The sequence below is a fragment of the Carassius gibelio genome, chromosome A11 (genome assembly GCF_023724105.1).
Source record: "Carassius gibelio isolate Cgi1373 ecotype wild population from Czech Republic chromosome A11, carGib1.2-hapl.c, whole genome shotgun sequence".
NCBI lineage: Eukaryota > Metazoa > Chordata > Actinopteri > Cypriniformes > Cyprinidae > Carassius > Carassius gibelio.
In genome coordinates, this window is record NC_068381.1 from 3,955,621 (window position 1) to 3,975,467 (window position 19,847).

Genomic DNA, 19,847 nt, shown 5'->3' on the forward strand with positions numbered 1-19,847 from the left:
TGAGAGATGCAAACTCAGAATAATATGAGACATTTAATTCTAGGAGATTTAAACTGAATTGCAAAATGTAAACTTGGAGTTTCAAGAAAAAAAATTCAATTTATATTTCACAATTGCAATTCTGACTTATTGTAGTATTAGTGAACTGGAAATGTCACGACTTTCATTCAAATCAGAAATCATTCTCATTAATTTGGCACTAGAAAATACTTTATCCTAGATTAAATGTGAAAAATCACGATGTCTTTTGAACAAAGTTAGGTTTCAAGAATGGTCAAAAAGAAACATCTTTGTTGAAACCCCTCAGTCTGTTGCTGTTTTGAGAGTTAATGGCTGTTTCACAGGTAGATGATGTGCACTCCTGTCTTGACAGAAGATTGTAAACTGGATTAAACCAGCACAATGGCAGTAGTGGATGCACAACAACTGGAGGACAAGTACATCAGAACATCTCTTCTCCTTGAAGAACACAAAGTTTGAACAGTATCTGAAATAAAAACTTCTACTGTAATCTATACAGCCTCTGTGAGTAAAATGCGAGTACTAAAGGATGTTAAATCTGTGTTTTATTGAGCCATCACAGGCAATTCAACAGGTTTAACAGTGTGTAAGGCCACACTATAGAATTGCACTTGTTTACAATTTATACACATGTGAGATATACAAAGATACATACAAAAAAAAAAAAGCTCAGATAAACAAAAATTAAATGTTTTGGCACCGTGAGTGAGAAGTGAATAAAAAAACAAAATTCAATACTACTGAAATATCATAAAGCAAAGATATTTCGTAACAAACTATTTCTACTTAAGGCAACGTATATAATGCAGTTAAATTATTAGTGAATTATCACTTCAAAATACAATCTTTCAATAAGATATCAAACTTACATACACCATTTTTATGTAGATATTCTGAGTAAAATCAGAGTAGAGTTGTGTGCTGTTGTTACGGGACGGCAGTGGAGCTGTTTAAAGGCACGTCTGTGGTTGTTCAGGAAAGGCTCTTATGTCTTGTTGGCACAGAAAGACTCTGACGCAGTGAAAACAAGAGTGTCAGATTACTGCCGTCCACTGAAAGAGTCCATGAGGGATTCATCAATGAGATCTTGGCAAATGGCTTTCACAAGATCTTTGGTCAATATGTCTTGGCCTCTAAATGATAGCAAAATGACTTCTATATTATCATGGAAGTGTGGTTTTTGGATTATTTTGTAACCTTTACACTGTCAGTCACTGTTCTGTGGTTTGCACAGAGGAGTGTTAGATGTGCATGGAAATGGCATTCTGTAACATTCAAATCCTTGTTATTAAAAACAAAAACTAAAAAAAAAAAAAAAACCATTGAGGATAGTTTACAAGATATGCTTTTGAAAATCAGCAGGTTAGAACGTAATGGAAGAGCGTTCGTTCGTTATATCTCTTCCTTCTGAAGTCGATAGATAAGACTTCATATCCTGTTCTTTTCTTCCGATTATAACCAGATTTCTGTCTTTATGACTGCGTCCAGACTGAGAGAGACAAAAAGAGCAGGGTTTAGATTTAATATTAATATACTTTCATAAGCCAACCATATATTTAATAATAATCAAATACATTCAGCTGACGTCTCATGATCAGTGTCATTTTGAGCATCTGCCACCCCTGTTAGGGAGTTAAAGAGGAGTGAATACTTTGATACTCACTGATAATGATGACAATAATGACAAGAACCACGGCTATCAAAATGGCCCACATCTGCAAAGACAATAAACAAGAACATATTGTCATTTGGTGCCTTAAGTTCAAATGTTATCCACTTTTTATTGAGAATATATTATTTGCTACCTGCTTTAGCAATGACCACTTTTCGTATATTATTCTCATCTTCATAATACAAACACACTATAATAAATAAATGTCCTGTTTTTATTTATTTAAATGAAATGACCTTTATATTTCTTAATTACGATGAGCTTTTGTGAGCACAAAAACTAACCTCTGTAATTTTACAATAAGACAAAACAAATTATTTTTTTTGCATATTAGTGTCTTCATTTTTTGCATATGATCTTATGGGAAACACAGAAGTTATACTATCCTTATACTATAGCATAAAACAGTATGACACTAGTATAACACTATCTACACTATAGTATACACAGAGTTATGCTACAGTTATATGTTATTGTTATACTGCAGATGCATGAAGAACACAACTCAAAAACTGGGAGCAAATATTTTAGAAAACATCCAATCATCTCTGGAGCCTTAATATTTAATAAACGTATCTCAACTAAATGAGTGTATGATATGATCTTTCCTGTGCATCCTTGATATACCTTGCAGTTCTTCCACCAGTACTTCCTCTTGAGTTTGGCAGCGTTGGTCTCAAACTGGGAAGCACCGGCCTGCAGGGCATCGGCACGATCATCCAGCTCAGACAGCTTCTGGTCTCGTTCCATGACCTTATCGACGTTCACTCTCATGATGTCCACCACCTAGATCAACGAGAGGATTCCTTAGAAAAACTGTGGAGAAGTGATGCTAAGGGCTGGAAAAGTAATCAAGATCTAGGAATCTTGCCATGTGTGTAAACCATCAGCTGTGTGAACACCACTGCAGGTTTATTAATCAGTTTAATGATGTGAGACTTTTGGCAGCATGGCTGGAGACGACTTCTTAAAACCAGACAAGCAGAAGGATCATGTCATTTAGTGAGCAGCGTCCCATACTTACGGCACAGTGAGAAACAATGTCATAACCTGTACCATCATGATTATCCTGCAACATTCACCTGTTCCCAATGAAAGCAAAAATGCTGTGGGATACAGAGTAAAATCACAGCAAATCTGACCATATTTGATATTAAGTGGGACGGAGTAGGATTTTGGACCAATGAGATTTCACAGAACTACACATAATACAATGTGACAAATGTTTTGTTGCTAGTAAAAAAAATAAAAAAAATAAAAATAAAAGTAAGGCCTTAAAAAACAAAATAGACTTACAATCTATGTGGCAAGAGATGTCCAACTAGGTCAAGCCTAGACAAATATTTTCTTTTGATTAAACCAGTCTGTGTCAGAGCTATTACACATCTACGGTACAATCTGCAGCTTTGTGACTTTTAGTTCTGTTGACTGAAATACATGGATAAATACTCAAAAGTTTGGGGTCAGTAAGATTTGTAAAAATAAATTGATCGACAATGCAACTTATGTTACAAAATACCTATAAACAATGGATTTCAACCAAAATATGAAGCAGCAGAACTGTTTTCAATATTGATATTGAGAAATGTTTCTTGAGCAGCAAATCAGTATATTACATTTTGAAACATATTCAAAACAGAGAAACTATTTAAAACAGCAATAAAATTTAAGTCTTTTTTTTAATTTTTTACTGTATTTCCTGATCAAATAAATGGAGCCTCATTGAGCATAAAAGTTTTTTGTTTTAGGCAACATTTTAACATTATATATGCTAATGTACTCCTAAAAGTTAACAAAAATAACTTCTGCTTTTAAAAATTTCTTTCTGGAAAACAAACCATGAACACTGATGATTCATCTTGCCTGGAGTGCATTTTTCTATTTTTTAGAATGAGAACATCACTGCCCCTTAAAACCACTCATCAACAATCTATACAAAAAAAGATTAAAATAGAATAAGGAAAACAGTACCTGATAAAGTTTTGCATGTCCATGCACACTTTAAAATACATTTCAACTGTATGACTGTGTTTGAAGAGTCAATACATAACATATAACTTTTTCTTACTGGGATGAACAGAATTTGATGCATTATTTGTGCGCTTACACTTCGATCTACTCAAAAAGTATGTTTTTAGTTTATTATCTGTTTATGTTTTATTCTTTATCAAATATAGAAGATTTAGAGAATGACATAATATCATGTTGCTTATATTCGATCTGAACAATCTTTACATCTTCAGCAGATGTTTTAAGTAATGGAAAGCATGAAAAAAAATCCCGTTATACTGTTATAATACAATTGCATAACCAAGTCAATAGCAACGGCACACAAACATCTTAGCCTCCTCGTATGCGCTCTAGTGCTCCACAAACCCTGTTGCAGGGTGATGTAGCTCCGCCCCTTTAAGAGAGATCAGTGTGGAAGGGGAGCCAGCGTGTGCAGATACATGTTTCACTTGCATAACCGAAGTGACGGGGCGTTACATAACCGACCGGCAGCCTATGAGCTCGCACCAGACTGAACGAAGACATCTGACGGGAGAGGTCAATGGGGATAAAGTGTGCAGAGACCTGTTATATGTCCTGGTGTAAAATTCCTTGAACAGAAATCATGTGGTGAGCTGCAGAAGAGATGTGTAAAAACTGCTGACAGATTATGTTGCTCACTTTAGGGAGGAACAGAAAGAAAGAGAGAGAGAGAGTGAAAGAGAAAGTAGAACCTTCTATAAAATTTAAACTGCATATCATTTACCGTAAATCAAATTTTGAAATGAGATGCATGTATAGAGGGCCTAAAACTAACTTTTTGCCAGACCTGCCAATGGCTAGTGACTTAAAAGCCAGAATATTTTTTTTACCGGCTACAGAAAAAAGGTTTCAATACCTCCTAAACTAATAGCTAAAACAATATAAATTTAATGTCTACATTTTTAAAGAAATCAGTTGTAAAATAAGAGCAAATAAAATAACAAGCAACAGCACAAAATCGCCTACTATACAAAGATACAAATGGAAATGGTGCATTTCTGGCAGGTGTCTAACAGTGATTTTCAGGTAGCCTATAGAAATGTTAGAAATTATGCTAATAAGATAAAACTATAGTCTTTATATCTTTTTTAATGTTCTATAGCAGTGATTGATTGTTTTTTTTGATCAACATTAAAAACACAGACAACAGCAGGATTACTGGTGGCAACAGTTGGGCTTCTAACCCAAAGGTCGCAGGTTCGAGTCTCCCTGTCAGCAGGATACCAGAGTATGGGTTACCATACTTGGCGAATGTCACGACTTTCACTTTTTCACCAATTAGAATTCTGTGTCTATCAATATGCAGAGCATTGTCCCCGTTTATGTTCTCACAACACTGCACTGTTAGAATTTAACACAGTTTCATTTATTCGCTAACTTTTTTTCTTTTCTTTTTTTAACTCGCATTTGGTTCTTGGCGAGTGTTATTTTAGGCCCTGAATTTATATGTACACATACCTTGATTTGAAGGATTTCATGTTTAAAAAAATATTTGCTAATGCTCACCAAGGCTGCATTTATTGATCGAAAATACAGTAAGAACAGTAATATCATTAAATAATTAATTATAGGAATAAATATTGTAAATCAAATATTAATAATTAAATATTTACAATTCCAAATATCTGTTTTCTATTTAAATATGTTTTATCTGAATTTTCAGCATCATTACTCCAGTCTTCAGTGTCAAATGAGCCTTCAGAAATCATTCTAATAATCTGATTTGCTGTTTAAAAATAAATGTAGTAATATAGTGTAAATAAATGTATATTTATATACAAATATAGTACAGTTAGAGGTTTGTTCTAATAAATAGTATAGTTTATTTGTCTTTGCCTGTAGAAAGAACTGTGATTTGCTTCAAATATTTATCTACTTTATTGTGTATAAATTTTATATGTATTTTCACTTGGATTTGATTTCTTCTATGAAATTAACATTCTACTTGATATGCAGTGGTGAGTAATTTTGCTCATGAGCGACTGTGCTTGCGTCTTGTCATGTTGCTGTTGATGAAACAGTGTAGAATGTGACTAAACAGGTTGATAAACAGATGAAAAAAAAGCTGTCCATGTGCATGTCTGGCTGTATATTTGGATATGCAGTGGCCACCTGCTGCTCATTTCATGAAACACATTTACTGCACTAATTTTGTCTTACATAACCATATAATGAGTAAATGAATACATTTAAATAAGAAAAATAAATTATTTTCTAGTAGTTTTAAGGAAAATTGGGAATTTAGCAGTAGACAAAACATATCATTATAGCTTGTATTTGATGTGTCGCCCAAAAACAGAAGGGTACAGACTTGTATTGTTTACAGTGATAATATTGAAGTCATGTCTGCAATGGGAGGAGTCTTAAAGCTATTTTAAATATTCAATGAGAGCATTAGTCATTGTACATTGTTATGGAGTTGTCCTGGGATTGTTTAACTGTTCGCATCACACTGAGACACAGAAATCAAGTCAACTGTTTATGGCCAGCCATGAAGAACACTGGGAAACGGTGTCAGGTGTGTGTTCTTACCTCATCCACCTGTGCCTGTGTCTGCTGCAGTTTGCGGTTATTCCCAGACATCCCTGCAGGACCAGATCCATCTGCACCCGGAGCGGACCTATGACACAGAAAGAGAAAACCATTTTACATGTCACATGTTATAGAAAAAAAAGACATAATTGTCAGGTTAGCTGGAAAAATCTAAGAAATCAAAAGAAAAATCTACTGGAGAGGACAGTATTTGATTTTAAAGTCAATAAGGCCTAGCAAAACATACTCTGTACTGATTTGGGCTGTGTATTGTGAGTTGATTTAGTCAGAAAGCATCTGTTGTGCACATAAATGTCCTGTTGTGTTATTCTAATAGAAATCTAGTGTGGCAAACAGCATGTGATATTCTAATGCCACCTAGTGGCATATTGACTACATAAATTCTAAAAAATTAAGATTCCAAATGAGATGCCATATAACCATCATTTTTGATTCCCCAAACACCCTTTCAGTGAACAGTTCTTAAAATATTTATAATCTTAAAGTTTTCCCAACTATATAGAATCTCTTGTGGACTGGAAATATCCTATGGATGTTAAAGGTTATTCATGGGATCATAGAAGCCAATAAAGAACCTTTATTTTGTTATTTTATAGTGGAGTAATTACAGGTTGGAATGAGCAGGGTGAGCTGCATAAAAGACACCTAAACAAACACGAAGTGCTTTTTTCAAACAAATACCAAAAAGAGAATTATAAAAAAAAAAAGGAAGTACAGGTAAGACGTGGTGTGAAAACAAAGAAAAAAGAAGGTTGGATATAACATTCAATACACTTTGAACAGGTTCATAATCAAAACCTCCATATACAGTGGGGCTCGAAAGTTTGGGCACCCTTTGCAGAATCTGTGACAATGCGAGTTATTTTCAAAAAATAAGAGAGATCATACTAAATGCATGTTATTTTTTATTTAGTACTGTCCTGAGTAAGATATTGTACATAAAAGATATTAACATTTAGTCCACAAGACATAAAAAATGCTGAAATTATTAAAATAACCCCACTCAAAAGTTTGGGAACCCTTGGTTCTTAATACTGTGTGCTGTTACCTGATGATCCTCGACTGTCTTTCTGTTTTGTGATGGTTGTGCATGAGTCCCTTGTTTGTTCTGAACAGTTAAACTGAGCAGCTTTCTTTAGAAAAATCTTTAAGGTCCTGCAGATTCTTCAGTTTTCCAGCATCTTTGCATATTTGAACTCTTTCCAGCAGTGACTTTATGATTTTGAGATACACCTTATCACACTGGGGTCATTTGAGGGACTCAAACACAACTATTTAAAAAGATTCAAACATTCACTGATGCTCCAGAAGGAAACAAGATGCATTAAGAGCTGGGGGGTGAAAACTTTTGAACACGAAGATGGCCAAATTTGTCTTATTTTGTTGAAATATCAATTTTTTCCTTTTAGTTCTGCCCTTCGTAAGCAACAGAAGATACTTGTATGTTTCCCAGTACACAAATTTACCTTGATCTTCAATTTCCAAAAGTTCTCACCCCCCCAGCTCTTAAACAGCTTAAGTCATTTATGGAGTAATGCGTATTGGAGACGCGAACCGTTTAAAACGATTCAGTTTGATTTGGTGAACTGGTTCAACCGGTTCACTAAGTAGAACTGGTTAAATTGAACGATTCATTCGTGAATCGGACATCACTAACACAAACCAGAAACCCGCAGTCCGACTGTCGACTTCTGTTCATGCGCTTGTGCTTCACGCGTGCACAAACAGGATGCCAATTCTTTCAGTTCCTGCACTCAATCGTTTTTAATCAAATTGAAAAGCAAACGCAGGAATGTTAAGCACAATCAAAATGCATGCGTCTTATCCAATACCCGGTTCTTGGAAATTTGAGTGTGTGAATTAGTCATACCGTCTCTATATTATTGTGAAACTGTGGGTTGTAAATAGCCTAGTTCCTTCAAAAGTAGAAAAATATGCCATAATAAGTTTTGAGATTCTGAGCTACCTTAGTGATAAAATCACAGGACAGCGCTGACAACTACTTTCTGCGTTCCTCTGTGCATGTGATCTTTACAGCTACTGTTTATATGAGTGTTCATGCCACAATGCAGCTGCGCGAACATGGTAGCTCGATATAATAATACACATCCGTTCATCTAATCGCTTGAATGTCCAAACCATAAAACAATTACAACCGACAAAGTTTAGTGAAGACGCAGGGCTCACCGCTCACGCACCATCACCATGTGTTGAACCGACGTTCACATCCGTGTTTTGCTTTTATGCCACTAACTGGACGGGGCAGAGTCATGTTGCTACACACGCACTAGTATGCTTTTAAGGGTGAAGTATTAACAGGATTTAAAACATCTAAATAACCAACATGGGAAAATGACGTCGGTTAGAGGTTCTGAATTTCGGTTTCGATTAATCGTCCAGCCCTATTGTATAACGAGCTATTTAATTAAATATGACTTGACTTGGAACTAAAAACTATATGCACACTTAGGATTGTCTGAATGTCATTGCATTAGACATCAAACCTCCTATCACAATATCTCACAATTAACAGCCACTTTTGCACAATGACTTTTAATATGGAGTCAAATTCTATTAAGTTAATTCAGTAAAAATCAGTAAAATCACATGTAAAAGGCCTCGGGCCAGACTTCACTCCCATCTAATGCTGCAGATGAAATTTAAACCTTGTTAGGATAAAAAGGGACGAGGGGAGAGACTGAAAGAGACCGTATGAGAGTACCATCAGGAGCAAAGACAAACACACATTCCACACCAAGACGTGGAAGGTACCATAAGCCTCCAGATCATGTGATCCTGGCAGAAATCTCACTGCTGAAATCCCCCAGCAGTACAACACAATACATGCTTTTGTAAATGAATATTACACAAAACCGACCTCCATTTATTCAGGGTATAACGTGGACATTTCATCACGATCTGACTTTTATATAATATTATAAAAAAACATCATGAAAAAAGTAACAGTTAACTCAAAAAAAGAAATATAGTTGAAAATGTGCTCACCGTTAGACCATCCAAGTTTTTTTTTCTTCATCTCAACAGATTTGGAAAAATTTAGTATTCTATCACTTGCTCACCAATGGATCCTCTGCAGTGAATGGGTGCCGTCAGAATGAGAGTCCAAACAGTAGATACAATAAACTTCAATTTTTCAGTAATCCACAACTTCAATTTTTTAAGGGAAGACATTTTAAGTTTAAATTATGTGTACTAGCCTAAATGCTAGTTGATAATCCATAATAATGCGTCCTCCAGCAAAAAGAGTCCACTGTTGTCCCTTCACATCAAAAATGTACTTGATCTGTGCATATTTCTCTCTTGAATCAATCGGTTTAATCAAAAGTTTAACCCTGAAGAAAGCAGTATTATGGATAGAGGACTAGTTTTCTAACTAGAGGCAGTGGTTTGAAATTAAAAACATCGTAATCATAATTGTTTTTTTCTTCAAACACACAGCTTCACTTTACAAGACTTTAATAGATAGACTCTAATTCTGACGGCACCCATTCACTGCAGAGGATCCATTTGGTGAGCTAGTGATGGAAAGCACAATTCCTCCAAATCTGATGAAGAAACAATTCAAAACAAGTTCATTTTTGTGGTGAAATATTCCTTTATAAGTCAATAGCTATCAGTCAAAAAACAATTCGACTTCTATTTTATTTCCTATATTATTACTATATCCAAAACCTGTAAACTGACAGGGATGCAGCAGCTCTGTGTTTTATCAGCATCACTCCACTCACAGAAAGATAGAGTTAGTATATTTACACACGGCTGTCAGTGGAATAGATTATGTACTGAGGTTATCAGTCTCTTAAGACATGTAATTATAAATCAGCTTTGCATATAACCTATATATACAGCACAATTTCCACTTGCATAAAGCAACATAACTAAAAGATAAAGAGGTGTTCAACTGCTGAATGACTGTTTACATTTGTGCACTGATCTGTGATTCAGAAAGGGACAGGAAACACAAAATAAGTATATAAAAATAAATAGTCACAAATGGCAAACATTTGCATTTCATCACTAGAACAATAAAGCAATAAATGGAGAATGGTTTACAAATAAGGTTCATTAATAAACCAGTGAACAGCATCATAATATTTAATATTCAACCAAATTTCCAATTAATTGCATATAGATTATCTAATGATCTGTTAAACATTTTATACAAGTTCTTTTTAGTTGATTGAATGTTTGAATTATGTGGGGAAAGAAATTATTCTCATGTAAACATCCTAAATCAATCAGCAGTTTACTAATATATATATATATGTGTGTGTGTGTGTGTGTGTGTGTGTGTGTATCAAACACATATTTAATTAAATTATAATAATGTATATTATAATAAGATATATCCTGTAATCAATAAACACTTGTCTAAAGTAATTCATGGCATGACATCAAAAGATCCCAGAATCTGTAACACTTACTGAATCAATGCATATTAATTAAACTGCTATCAGGTTGTTGAAATTATGACATCATCTTTAGTTAGGTTAATATAACCGTATTTTATTAACATTTTATATTAAATCTGTAAGTTTTTACTTCTAAATTAGTCATAAAAGACAATAAATGTAGAACTAAGGCAAACCAAATGTATTATTACTAAAGTAAAATGTCTTTAGCTGAATTAACGTTATTCTTAAAGTTTAACTTTCCACAAACTTTGTATTCAGTCAGAAGCAGACAGTCAGCCGTTAACACGTAGCTGTTATATAAAAACACAAAAACTCTTTAAAAACTCTTGAATTAACAATAAACTTCACTGACAGCGTTATATGCACTAATCCCAATTTAAACGGACTATACTTAATAACCGAAAGGGAATAAAAATCTATATCAAGCCTTGAAGCTAACGCTAAGCTAACTTGTTGCTTTCACACATATTATTAGCACAACACAAACTTTACAAACACACTCAGCGAGACTGGCATTCACTGATATTCTCGAATATTTAAAACACGACATAAAACATAAGTGTTTGCACTCACTGAGATCGTGTGAGTAGTGTTCAAGCAGTTTTACTCACATGTTTGCTGAGTTGATGTGTGTTTTGTGAAGGCCCCGTTGATACTACAGCCGCTACTGTGAGCGTGCGCGTGAATGTGAGCACGGGCACGCGGACAGAGAAAACTCGAGCTGAAACTTGGCTGAAAAAGTGACTTTTCTCATGTCAGTATTTGCATAAAATACTAATAAATATATAAATCAACAAATAGATAAAAACTACAATATACTATACTATTGTATACTATATTGATACTATTTATTATATAATATTAATAGTTTTTTATGTCTATATTCTTAAGTAAATAATATGAAAATAAATATATACTTGTGTATTATATTAGTAATATTTAATATTAGAATTACATTTTAGTAATTTCACTGCTTATATTAAAAAATGTGAATTCAAATCAATATAATTATATAAATGTAAAATATAGATTTAATTATAGTTAACTGTATTCTCCAACTTATGTCAGTAATGATAAGGGAACTGAGATTGTGTGTTTGTGTGAACCGCTGTTTCATAGCAGATGGAGTTTAGAAATAATGTTATGAAAACAGGAATAAAGAAAAGGACAACATGAGCACCATTTCTCTTTTAAGATTTTATTTTACAGCAGAAATTATATAAAGCATTCAGAAAACATTTCCCATTTTAAGGGCAATTCAAAATGTTTTGCATGGCTTCAGCAGCTGAATATTTATTTATTTTTTTAAAACATATCCAACAATTCAATGATGCTCTCACATGCACAGTTACAAAGCAAAAACAAAACAAAACCCATAAATAAATCTAAATAAATAAATAAAACTCACAAGAAGGACAGAAAGAGGGAGACGGCAGAGAAAATAGCACATGAGGCAAAATTATCAGAGGAGGAAAAGGAGGGCGAGGATACAAGGAGCACAAAGCTGGTATGAAGGAGAAAGAGAGAGAGAGAGAGAGAGAGAGAGAGAGAGACAGAAGGGAAAACAGAGGTCTAATACTAGCTTCACATGCAGAGTGTTGAAAGCCCACTGCCCTGTAAGAAATATGGGCTCATATTTTATCTTTTCTTTTCTATTCTTCATTTTAAAATGATGAAAACGTGCATTAGTGCTGGGAAATATGAAATCAATGTCCACAGACCACTGAACACCTCTCCCTGTGTACCTGTATTTGCATAAGAGGAAGTGAACTAAGTTTTTCAATGTTTTTTTTTCTCTATATTTTTGTTTTTATTATTATTATCATATTTTTTTAAATGTTTGACTTATCGATATTCTTTCAACCTAAAGAGCTTGTCTAAAACAGTGTTTATTGCTCTGTACTTGTAAGTGAGAAGCTTATAATCGAGTGGTTTTTCGGGTTCTGTTAAAGCCTAACCTGCATTTCCGGCGTTCCAAAGAGAGGATTTAGGACATCGTACAAACTTCCAACTGCACCATTAGTGTTTTCCCTCACTCAGCTAAAACCTTTACATGTGCTCATGTGGTCATCCATGTTCATTCGTCGGGATAAAGCACATACAAATGCATTTATAACCAGGGCTTGGAGAGGGAATTCAACTTGGATGGTGAGCTGTACAAAGTGCATATTTCTCTTATCTGACAAAAATACGGAAAGCATGATCCGGATGCACGTATACTGAGCTGTTTCATAAGAGGACGGGATCTCCCACCTTATTCTGAAGGTATTTGGCGCTGAGGTATACTTATGCATTCCCAATCCCATGGGGATATGGCAATACTTAATGAGCGATGATATCTGCATGAATGAGGATACCTGCTCAGTTTTGGAAAAATGGTCTAAAAACTCTATAAACATACACGGCCTATCCTGTTACCCGAGTGACAGTCTTGTCTCTGAAAGCAGTGGTTTGTAACAAAGCGAATGTTGTAGTAATGTACACATGGAAGTACATATTCCCAGTGGTTTGTCCCGTTGATTCTGAGTTGAACCTGGAGACTTAACCTAACCTAATCTAATCTAGTCTCCATGCTAAACACCCTCTCCCTGTTTTAGCACCCTGAGTAGAACTACAAAAGGGAGGCAGATATTTCCCTTCCCTATGATGAATGACCCAAACTGAGATACATATACCTGGTAAACCCATAAACAGCTTTTCCTGGTGAATTCTGAGGACTTTTGCTTATGATTCCTGAAATTTCAAGTTGGAAGAATACTATTTGGATGGAAAGGGACATTAAAATCGACCACCTTCGCTTAGAGTTGTGCTCTGACTTGAATCTAACAACTGGATTAAACTGTTATATAATGTGCCAACTTCACCGAGCATGTCCTACTTTCCTGGCCCAGTTTAGATCCGACATGGAAAAAGAGAAAGAAAAGCACATAAAATGACAGAAATAATGAAAGCATGCATAGTATGTTATTGGGTCACTCAAAATCTTTCAACAAATCGCTTTTTGGGAGACAGAATTGGAATGAACAGGGGATGAAAAAACCCAAAATGACAGGTGCCTTCGGGAGTGAAAAGGGTGTGGGAGGAGGAAACAGACCTGGGTAAAACCAGCCTTTAGCATTGCATACCATTGGTTTTCATGTCGACTTCTTTAGGAACAACACACTCCTGATACTGGTTGAATGTTTTAGGCACTTTCTATAATAATAATACTGATATTGAGACTCATTTTGAGGAAACATTAAACTTCTCAAACAACAATGGATCTACATGTGGGGAGTAGAAATAAAACTACGTAGGTAATAATTCAGCAGATAAGCACCACATTCTTTCCTCGTCCTTCTTTTTTAACAGGCAAAATGTGCTGGTGTAAGTTAAAATGATGCCTCTCGTCAGCTGAAATCACTTTGGAAATTCAGGGGATCAGTTAGTCTCAAATTTCTTTCGGAGAAATGTATGAAAGACGTCGTGCTTGTTTCCATAAGCATAAAGAGAATCAAAATGTACAAAAGAAACCTATATGATTCAGCGTGACTCAACCACGGGGTTTTGAATGTTGGTAGCAGCCCCCCAAGAAATGAAGAAATAATAAAATAAAAAAAACTTTGAACACATGGCAGTCGTAGATTCTGATGAGAGTCGAAATGTACGTGTTTTGAGATACATTCACAATATTTATCCATGACCGTTTTCATGCCCTCTCAGTGTTTGATTCCAGTTCGAGTGTCACATTTTTCTAGCACGTAAGCATGTGTATGGGAATCGCCTGTTTGAAATAACCATTCACAACCCTCACATCAACATCATTTTTAATTACAAGACCTACTTTTGACCTCCTGACTCCATCCAAGACCATTGTTCGTGTTGAGTTCAAGACGATAAAATGTGAAAACACGTTCTAGTCATGTTATACAAGACAAAACTGTGGACACATTTCATCCTCTTTATGGTAGAAACCTCAGCTGTAACTGTTGGCCACGTGAGTGTAGTCTGGTCATTCAATACTAGTTCTTCCAATACTGTGATACTTGTCAAAGGAATAGCTTATTTTAGTCCTGTATCATTCACATGACCGGTCACCATCGGTTAAAAAACACAAAACAAAACACTATTTTATTCCCGCTAACCCTGAAAAATAAAGTTCCAGTTGTGTCTGATGGGTTTGTTTGGCTCTTCTTCTAAATCTACGGTTTTATCGTGGTTCATGCTTCAGAGAATGCTCCGTGAAAAGAACATTTCCAATAAAGTCTTCTAATGAAGTCGTATTACAGACCATTGCCACTACATTTTATCTTTACATTATGTTCAATGTCTTAAAGTTTCATGCACATGGCTCCTTCTTCGCAACCAATATTTACAATATTTACAAACAATACAACCGTACATCTTGGGCGTTCAAAGAAAACTATACAATATATGTTTTTTGTTTGTCTCTTAGTGTGTTATAATCCAATTTATGAATAAAATACTATATATTCTTAAATACAATCCTCTTCGGAAAAAGTTTCTGGCTATCAATGTTCCTTCACCTATCTTCATATGTACAGGGACCACTAAATAGTCAAAAATATGGATTTTTTTTTAAGCTTCTGTATAGGGACCCTTCAAAAAGTCAAGGCAATGTTCAGTGAAACTCCATGGGAAAGCTTGTGGCGGCTTTATGGAGCTCTTCGAAATCAACCCACAGTAACAATGAAGAAACGTATCACAACACACACACACACACACACACACACACAGACACACCCACACACACAAATGGAAGATAACCTTTGCAAATATACGTTTGACGCTGTGGCACAATTGATAGTGCAGTTCACATTAAAAAAGGTCAGTTTCAAAAACAAGGAGATTAATTAAAACCATCACAAAAAAAAAAAATGCAATTATGCTAAAGAAAAAAACCAAACAAAATTCAATAAAGCTAATAAATAAATAACTGAACTATATAAAAATAATGGTCTTTATAACAGTATACTCAGAAACAAACAGGCTTATACGGTCCAGTTGGATGGTGCCACAATATCACCGATATGAATGAATGAAAATAAAACACAAAACATTTACATAGCATGCAGGAGCGTTTCGCTCAAACACATGCACTGTATCCAGATTCAGTTCAACAAACACGGGACACACAAAGTCAGGCCAGCAAAATGACATTAAGAAAAGGACCCATAAGAAAGTCGAAAACAGTTCACACAAAACAGTAACCCAGAGGGCTTCGCTTCAATCCCCCAAGTTGTCGTCAGAAGTCCCCTAAATCCCCATAAAGACAAAGGTAAGACACTGATATTTCAAACCCAGCATTTTTGCCCTGTCCCCATCTACATTCATATGAAGGCTTCCCTTTGAATGAACGGACAGCATTTGTCAAAAAAAGAATCTGTGGAGATGAGAGCCTGATTTCAAAAACTCTGCATGCATATGGTCACTGAAATGAGGGCTTTTTTTGGTTTACATTTTCTAGGATTTGTCCTTTTTTTTTTTTCTTCTCCCAAACTGATTGTTGTATTATTTTCCTTTCAAAATATAAAAATGTAATCTGAAGAGGCTTCCAGCATGATGTTTTTCTGATGTGATATTTTGATATTTTACAAGCGCTGGTCGGAATAAAAAGCCTTTGCTCCTTGGTCTTCCTTCGTTTTTTTTTTTTCTTCCTTTTTTTGTAATCTAAAGAAAAAAAATATATGAAGAGTGCAAAAATGCCATGAAGATAATGTCATATTTCCCCAATAGTCTTATTTCAGTAAATAACACAATGTAGGGGCAGAACTTAGTCACAATGCTGCTTAGAGTTCAACCGTCGCATTTACGATGATCTTCCGTGTTCCGCTTCCTGAATAATTTTTGCTTTTTCCGTAAATTGTCTCTTGTAAAAATGCAATGAAGAGGAAGAGAAAGAGTCCACTTGGAGATGTTACATTGCGACGGGGCTCTTTGCGGCGCTCTCATGTTCCTTGGCCTTTCTCAATTCTTTCGCTCTGAAAATAGACCAAAAACAAGAGTGTTGCAGGGTTAGCCTGAGGGTTCACAAGCATCCTGGGCCCTAAGGGGAATCACAGAGCATTAACCAATACACCTGCCAGTTTCATTACTATCTCCTCACTGGAACCAGCAAAGAACAACAAATATACTCCACTATATATGACAGAGATCTTTAAAGTCTTAATGTCTTAATGCTATTGCATTAGATAACATAACATCAAAGCAAGTATCAATTATTTTAAAGAAAGATAGCACAAGGACACTTTTCAAGCAGGACAGAAGGTTTAAATAATAAACGGTAGACTTAAAATTATGATTTAAAATAAACATTTTTGAACATTTTGTGGTTGTCAATTTGAGCACAGATGATACTTCACATTTAAGTGTGATTTAAATGCAGACACTTTTTTGGTGGCTGTCTTTCAGTAAAAATGTGGGAAAAAATGATTTTCTTTGAAATCTACTTTTTACAACTAATATTCTACATTCGGATTATAAAGCAAACACATATTAATATATTAATAAATAAAACAACCTTAATAGCCAAAATAACCTAAAGTAAACCATTCATCTTAAAACTATAACCTTGAAAGAATGACATTATATAACCCTACAATTTGCAGTACAACACAGAAATTACATCAAATTCTTAATTAAATATTTAGATTTCTCAACATGTTATACCTCTACACTTCTTTTTAAGCAAGAACTTAGTACCCAACCTTTTAAAGACATTTTAAACCCCCGGACATGTTGTTAGCTCACAGTTTGACCCCCGTCCCCACCCTCATCCCCCAAATCAAGCTTATAAAAGCTAAAAGAGATGTATAAAACAGGCAGCCAGGCATTCAAGACAGTTTCTCTCCCATAGAGAAAGGGATGTTATTCCAAGCATGCCCTTGATAGAAGCAAGGCCTCCATATCTTTAGCCATCATGCAATTGCCAAATGCACTACCCCAGCAGTCCTTAGTGTTGTCATAAGCATCCTCATAACAAGAGAGATGGAGGAGACTTTAGAGGGACCGAGAGAGAGATTGAGAGAAGAAAGAGACAGAGAGAGAGAGAGAGGGAGAGAGTGCTTTGTTAGTTTTGCAATTAATGCATCATCTGTATTTGCTTGTTGGTTGGATCTACAGTCCTCTCTCTCTCATATAAGGCTCAGTCAACTCAGGCTCCAGTCGGCCGTCATGCATGCAGGCATAAAGCAATAGAGAAAAAAGATAAAAGAAAAGAGGGAAAGAAAGAACAGATCGAGTCATAGGGAACAGCAGAGTCTGAAATCAAGGTACATAGATGTAGAAAATGGAGAACGAGATGAAAGAAAAGGGAGAGGCAGGGAGATAAAAGAAGAGAAATCGAGGGGTACAAACTGATTTACTGAGGCTGCACTCACCCGTTTGAATAGTCTATGGTCCATCAAGGGGCTTTGCATAGACAGCAAAACAACACCAGACAGCTATTAGTACACACTGAGGTTGGGTTGGGTTGGGGAAATGGGACCAAACACAATAGGGCTTTCTAACAGAGCCATGAAAACACCAAGGTTTGTCTGTTGCTGTCTTATGACTCCTGACAATAGTGTTGGTGTGCTTGAGAGATTATGAAATGTGCCTTTTTAAACCACAGGATATTAAAAGGCTGATTCATCTCAAAGTTGCAAGTATATCATAGAGTTGGTGTGTGCATGCTAAAAGAACAACAGTGCCGTAGGAACACAATGCACCTGGTGGAAGTTCTCATCTTTGGCTTACCTGTGACGGCACCGCAGCAGAAACCGCATTATTTTTCTTGCAGCCTGGTCTTGTCTCATGGTCAGTAAACTGCTTCTAAAACAAAATGATCAGCATGAGTGGTTGTGTACACTGGCAGGTTAAACCAAACATTTAGCATGTGCAAAAATTATTTCAGTTCAAGTTTATAGGATCTTTTGCATATTTCATTGCCTAGAAGGCAAAATGTGTCTAATAGCTTAGAAAAATACCAGCACACCTATCCTCAGCTTGACAGATGATTCAAGTAATAGTTCATGTTCAGAGCACAAATGTTGCATGCTAATACAACACCAGGGTTAGAGGTTTGTATATGCAAAAGTAATGTTCTTCTCTCCTAGAAAACACCAGCAATTAAGGAACAAACTGCAGTTGCTGCAATAGGTTGTATGACAACAAATGGAATGCAAAAATAATTAAGCTTCTATTTGTACTTGGACTCAAACTGTTAGTGAAGTAAATAATTTTCTGGCGCTGTGTCAACAACAGATTGTCTCTGAAAGTAAACAGGAGGGTTTTGAATCCTGCCATTCTTTAAAAAGTTGACTTGGCAATGTGTTGTAGATTTGAAGTGTTGGCACATACTTAATAATTCATCCAAATTGACTGTACACTTTAGAGGAACAGCCTCCTATCGTAACTTGGGGTGAAATTACACTAATGATATTAATGAAATGAAATGACATTAATGCATGTAGCACCTCTTGTGAGCACTCCTTGAACACACAAGGCTGCTTAGATCAAGTATGTGTACACACAGATAGATTTTGGGAACTAAATTCAGCTTAGTTCTATAGACAACATTTTAATTCTAAATGTGATGTATTACATGAAAAGGTTTAAATCGTTAAGCAGTTTCTTGTTTGGCCACTGGTGGCGCCAAAGTGCTCACACCAATTACAACTTGCGGATGGCATGAGTGTTTTTCAAAAACTTTTATAAAATCTGACGTGTTCTATCTTTAAGCATTAGTTTGCCCTGTACTGAATGTGTGTTCTTTTACCTGAGTTTGTGCTGCACCAGTGCAGCTGCAGTGGCTCGCCTTCGTGGGATTGGCCGGCCGAGCTCTTTGTAGCTGCGGTAATATTGCTGGATCAGCACAGCTGCCCTACGACTCTGCTGGAACTTCTTCTGTTCGTGGTAGCTGCGGAATTTACTCTGGATAAGGATGGCGGCCAGCGTCATCTTCTTATAAAGTGCATACTGCCAAAAGGACAGAGAAAGAAAGTTGTCACATGATAGAGAGAGAGTGAGAGATCTGTAGCAAACCACTCCATTAGCAATTTTGCTAATAAAAAAAATCAACATTGCTAAACTACACTATCAACTTTATATTAGATGTGTTGTGGATGATTGACAGTTGCTATGCAGTTGCTAAG

The 19,847-nt window shown here is 35.6% G+C and overlaps 2 protein-coding genes across 8 annotated transcripts in view; both read right to left on the bottom strand.

Moving 5' to 3' along the window:
• Positions 1–549: 549 nt before the first annotated feature.
• Positions 550–11,444, bottom strand: LOC128022070 (vesicle-associated membrane protein 3-like). Its single transcript, XM_052609299.1, has 5 exons — positions 11,325–11,444; positions 6,257–6,344; positions 2,321–2,479; positions 1,685–1,736; positions 550–1,510 (listed from the first exon to the last, which is right to left on the bottom strand). Coding segments are annotated over exons 1-5 (318 nt in total). The 5' UTR covers positions 11,327–11,444; the 3' UTR covers positions 550–1,493.
• A 451-nt stretch (positions 11,445–11,895) lies between these two features.
• LOC128022071 (calmodulin-binding transcription activator 1) overlaps positions 11,896–19,847 on the bottom strand; it is a 280,579-nt gene continuing 272,627 nt past the window's right edge. For 3 of the 7 annotated variants that reach the window (XM_052609305.1, XM_052609300.1, XM_052609304.1), the window contains 4 exons: positions 19,472–19,671; positions 18,451–18,525; positions 18,093–18,123; positions 11,896–16,694 (listed from right to left, as the gene is read on the bottom strand). In XM_052609305.1, the coding sequence (XP_052465265.1) occupies positions 16,662–16,694; positions 18,093–18,123; positions 18,451–18,525; positions 19,472–19,671 (339 nt within the window). In that variant the 3' untranslated portion in view covers positions 11,896–16,661. The remainder of the gene's footprint in view (positions 16,695–18,092; positions 18,124–18,450; positions 18,526–19,471; positions 19,672–19,847) is intronic. The other 4 variants (XM_052609302.1, XM_052609303.1, XM_052609301.1 and 1 more) reach the window with 4 other exon arrangements.